This window comes from Neolamprologus brichardi, chromosome 3 (genome assembly GCF_056152115.1).
Source record: "Neolamprologus brichardi isolate AB-2024 chromosome 3, ASM5615211v1, whole genome shotgun sequence".
Lineage (NCBI taxonomy): Eukaryota > Metazoa > Chordata > Actinopteri > Cichliformes > Cichlidae > Neolamprologus > Neolamprologus brichardi.
The window spans coordinates 23,767,501-23,772,739 of NC_142106.1; the positions used below are offsets into that span (position 1 = coordinate 23,767,501).

Genomic DNA, 5,239 nt, shown 5'->3' on the forward strand with positions numbered 1-5,239 from the left:
TTTGAACTTTTGAACTTCATCCACCTTTTCCTCCATCTGCTCTTTTCTGTCTCCTGTCCTCCTTCATGTTCTTGACAGGTTGTTTAAGCCGTGAGTATCATCTGTCTGTGTGTGTGTGTGTGTGTGTGTGTGTGTGTGTGTGTGTGTGTGTGTGTGTGTGTGTGTGAGAGTGTGTGAGAGATGCTTGTTTGAGGCATGTACTTACACCAAGACCAGTACTCGGGTTTACTAAAGCTGTTTACCTTCTTCCTTTTAAAAAAGGGTGTGTGCAATCTCACCTTCCGTATTACTCACTCTCACACATCCTGAGAACATAAACTCATGTCGTGATGATACTGATGTTTATCGCCATGGCTGTTAACCATAGGATGTTATCGCTACAACACCACCCGCATCCTGTATCTGTGTACCATCAGTGTAGGGCCTGATCATAGAGCCCGAGCTGATATGAAAATAGGGAAGATAACCACACACACACAACCTGCATGAACTCAAAAAGTTATAATCTGACTTTGTGGATCACCGCCTCTAAAAGCTTTCACACAGAAACCTGAAAGTAAATACACACTTTTAAGACTAGAGGCAAGAAACAAAAAAAAATGGTCATACACACGCACAAAGTCATATGTTCTCATTCATTGTGCGGCAGAGCACCTTAATTAGGGACAGCCTTTTCTCTTCAGATAGCCAGGCCTGGTGGTCTCTCTTTGCCCATGAGGAAGCACCCTACTGGGGTTAGTCTGGTCTGCTGGGCCCCCGAACTTCCTGGAGGTCCGTAACACTCCAGTGTTCAGCTAAAAAATACATGCCGAGATACACATGTGACAATGAAGGTTTTTTCTTCTCAAATAGGCGACCTTAGCAGGGATGTGTGCTTGTTCTGAGCATGCTCGTAAACTTGTGTTTTCCTGATTGCATGAAATGAACAGCCCAGTGAATATTGATCCTTTTTTGTCCCTGATTGATTTCTTTAAAATCTTTTTTATTTCTGCTTGGCTCTTCTTTCCTCCCTGTTTATTCCTTTGCCCCCCCCCCCCCCCCCCAATCCACCCACAATCCCATCTCCAGGATGAAGGAGACGAGCAGGAAGAACAACGTCTTCGCCCAGTTCAGGAAGACAGATCGAGACAGGCAGAAGCTCATCGACACCATCATCAAGCAGCTACGCAACCTCATCGCGCAGCACCACACCTAAAGCAAGCCACACAATTGGCCAACAACCCCACGAGGCTGGTGTATGCACCTTAAGTTTAAAAAAAAAAACTTCAAAAAGCAACAACAAATTAGGCAGTCTAAAACTGGAAAAAGCACACTGGATGATAAGCTTACAGTAGTGTTAGTGGTTACATTTGGCTGAAGACAACCATGTAAGAAACTGCCCAGAGTAGCATGTTAGCTGGAATGACATCCTTTTAAAAGCAATGTAGTACATCCTGAAAGTTCAGTTTTAATCCAGCCATCTGGATCTGGTTAGATAACCATACAGGCTTCTCAAAATGTAATTCCGTGTCCACACGTCCTACCGACTTATAAACAAAGTCTGGTGCCATGTTATATTTTTCTTTAGTACAGAAAAAGATCAAAACAAACTCATCTTTCTAACACTGTTTACTCGTCTATTAGAGCCATTTGCAATAAATGGCAGAAACCTGCTGAGCCTTGTTTTTTTTAAAGTTCAATAATATTTCCCACTGATTTCCACCAATGATCGTCCGAGTAGTCTTTAGTTACCAAACGATAGATTAATAGATTGTTGGTTTTGGTCTTTCATGGTATTCGTTGATGAGGAGGAAATCTAGAAGCCCGTCGGCTATTACCTGACGATTTTGGCTTCAAGCTTAATGTTTTTGGGACTTCTGTTGTAGCTCTTCGATATCTGGGCTTCTTGTTCTCTGCCCCAGGCATTGTTTGCAGTCCAACAATTAAGGCTTAATTGTCTTCAGACTGTTTGGTCAGTAGAAACAGAAACCAGAAAACGTCGATCCATCTATTTTCTGCAGCTTATCCAGAATCGGTCATGTGGGCTGCGGTCTAAGCAGAGACACCCAGACCTCCCTCTCCTCAGCCAGCTCCTCCAGCTCTTCTTGGCGGACACTTCCGTGTTCCCAAGCTGAGAGACAAACTCTCCCTCCTATCAGGTAGCTCAACCATCTCAACTGGCTCCTTTCATTGTAGAGGAGTGTAGTTGAATGACCGAGCTCCTCAATCTGTCTCTAAGGAGGAGTGCAGACAGCCTTTGGATGGGAGCTCATTTCTGCATGATCGCCTCCTTTCTGACATTTTCCGCAGCTCAAGGCAGCAGATGAGGGTAGGAATAGAGACTGAACAGTAAATTGACAGCTTTGATTTTACAGTTTCAGAAAAGTTATGGTACCGATATCTTCTCCTAACACAAAGTATATTCACAAGTTTGTTTTCTGGCTCTGTAACCCCAGTTACAGAAAACTAGTGTATTTTCTTTGGCTCTGCCTTAAACCTCACGATGTTCAAGAAAAAATCTACATCATCACCAACTTCTGCCTTTAACTGATGTTCTTCAGCCTGGAAGGATTCTGACTTTGGTCTCTTTGATAATGAAATTGATCATTTATTTTTTTATCATGCAGCTAAAAGGAAAAAAATGTAACATTACAAATAATTCTACACATGCTGTTATCCACTGCTCTCAGATCAAATGCTCTCCGTCATCTTTGAAGCTTGAAAAATACGTTTCCAGTTGCTGGATGGTTGCTATCGATCCATTTGTGGGTCTGCTTAGTGGGAATGAGAGTTAATTTTGGCTTAAAAGTTTTGTGAGGGAATTGTGTACAAGAAACATTGAAGCAGGTTGTATTTTTGTGCTCAATTCCCATTTTCCCCTTCAGTCCTTCTCAGACTGAGCCGGGCCGGTTAAGCCACCCATCCTCACCCGGCCTTTGATGTCTTCCGCATCACTCTCCATCACTGTGGCGTGATAACAACGCATTGAATGTACATCACAGAGGGTCGCCTCCCATGGCTGAATGTCTTTCTGTTTTTTAAGGTTGTGAAAAAGCTGGAAAAGCACTGAAAACAAAAACAAGATATTAGTGAAAATGAACAGAATGTTACTGCCTTTATCTTCTAACAAAAGGGGGGATATTGGCGCAGCTTGGTAACCCATTTCCCCTCTTAGTATATACAACCTGCAGACACTTGAAACTTGATTTGCCAACCTTATTTCCTTTGGTAGCACAGTGCATGTTGGGGGATTTAAAGGTGTGTGTGTGTGTGTGAGTGAGTGATGGTGGTGGGGTCTCCCAACATGGCAACCCATTCCCTCTACCTTTTAAGTGAAACTTGATTTGGAATGGAAGGGACATGGCTTGGGTGTTTTCTTTGTTGTAATGTATTACAAAAACTAGGTCTTAACAGCGGGGGGGGGGGGGGGGGGGATAATGCTTCAACATTGCAACTTGCTATAAAACGTGTAGTTTGCTTGCCACGTGGTTTGGAAAGATTTGTATATAAACCGCTGTAGACAGATGTGTGTCTTCCATGAACATGCCAAGCTCTGTGTGTGAGTGTGTGCAGTGCGGCTACTTTTACACACAAGCTTAAATAATTGAAGCACAATACTTAATTCCTTTCACACTAGATCGTCTTTGAAACTAACGGGGGTCTTTTCACTCTTTGTATAACTTTTCTTTGTTGAACTCGGGTGCAATAATGACATTGGAAGAAACTGCAGCAGGTGTGTGTGCGTTAATCATATAGGGATTATAAATAGGGATTTATAAAGGGAATGCTAACCTGGTGTGGGTGGGTGTCTGAAGGGAAAAAGTGTCTTCCTTCCCATGCTCATGAGTGTGTTGTTTCTCTTGTGCATGGCAGCACTGTGCTTTTTTTAAAATAGTTTTTTTTAGGTTTTTTGATTCATTATTAGCTGTGCATCTTTTTGGGGGGGGTTGTTGTTGTTTGTTTGTTTTTTTAGAAAGGGAACGAGGCCATCGTTATTGAATGTGCCTTTTGCTGTATTTTGTTGTTTTTCCTGCCAATAAAGCAGCCGTCCTCAGCTGTGGTGATTGGACTCTGGAAACACTTCATTCTTCACAAAAAAAAATTAACTCAAAATCTGCAAAATTTCCTTTTTTTTCCCAGGCCGTGTTTGCTCTGCTTTCTTTTCTGCTATATTATTTATGATGCTGTTTTGAAGCTTTTATGTTAATACCCTGGACTTGCACAGTTTATTATGATCACAGTGAAGACTGCTTTGCATTTTCTAAACAACTGAAGGCTATTTTCTTTTATTTAAGACAGCTGGGCATCTACTACATTCACAAAAACTACCTTTATTATAAAAAAAGATTTTCTCACAGCTATAAAACATCTGCAAAACATTTCTCAGAATTCCTAATGTAATTGCAATAGACTGTATGTAAAAGATGGACATTGACACTGTGGTACCACCTCTTGATTTTGGACTAAGCATTTGAAAGAGTTAATATTGTAGTTGCTACTATATTGGGTTTTTTGGAGTCACATAACTTTTTTTTTTTTCCAGTTACTAGGTGGAGTGCTAAACTAACAGCTAATGCTAGCCAGCATTAGACAAAGAGATAAATAATGCTAAATAACAGAGTAATAAAAGGCTTCACTCAAACTTCTAGGAAATGTTACAGCCCACAGCAGGTCATAATATATGTCAGAAAGTACAAACACCGTGGAGAAGGTGCAGTTTAGTCATTCAGATTAGCTGAGGTCAAGTCTAGCTAATCAAAGTATGATGGTCAATTTATATTGTTTACTTTAAGACATAATAAATACATTTTTGTGTTAGTGCCACTGTCCCCGTTTTAATTTACTAAAAACTGTATTGGTATCCAGAGTCCACGCCCTGCAGATGTTGTTGCTAATTTGTTTTTTGGTTTTTTTGTAAAGCAGATGTTGTTATTGAGACACTGTACACGCTGTTGTATTAAACCACTAATGAATGAAACAAAATACTAATACAATTATGACAAATGCCAACAGATGAATATGGAATAAATGAACAACTGTTGAACATTTTGTTTGCTCAAGTTTCTTTTGTCGCTTGAAGCTACATAATCATTTACCCCTTAGATGTAAAAAGGCTGATGGGGGTATTACAATGCAACAATCTCCGACTCTACAGGCTTTTTGGACGAACTTCCAGGACAAAGCCTCTTTTGAAAAAGGAATGCAAATCTTAAGCTCTGCTGCCAAGTTTCATCTGAACAGACCACAAGACTTCTGAAAT

The 5,239-nt window shown here is 40.8% G+C and overlaps 1 protein-coding gene across 2 annotated transcripts in view; it reads left to right on the forward strand.

Annotated features, from left to right (window-relative positions):
* Positions 1-5,025, forward strand: part of exoc6b (exocyst complex component 6B) — a 139,273-nt gene extending 134,248 nt beyond the window's left edge. For both annotated transcript variants that reach the window (XM_087835100.1, XM_006803410.3), the window contains one exon: positions 1,069-5,025. In XM_087835100.1, coding sequence (XP_087691226.1) covers positions 1,069-1,195 — 127 coding nt within the window. In that variant the 3' untranslated portion in view covers positions 1,196-5,025. The remainder of the gene's footprint in view (positions 1-1,068) is intronic.
* Positions 5,026-5,239: the final 214 nt, after the last annotated feature.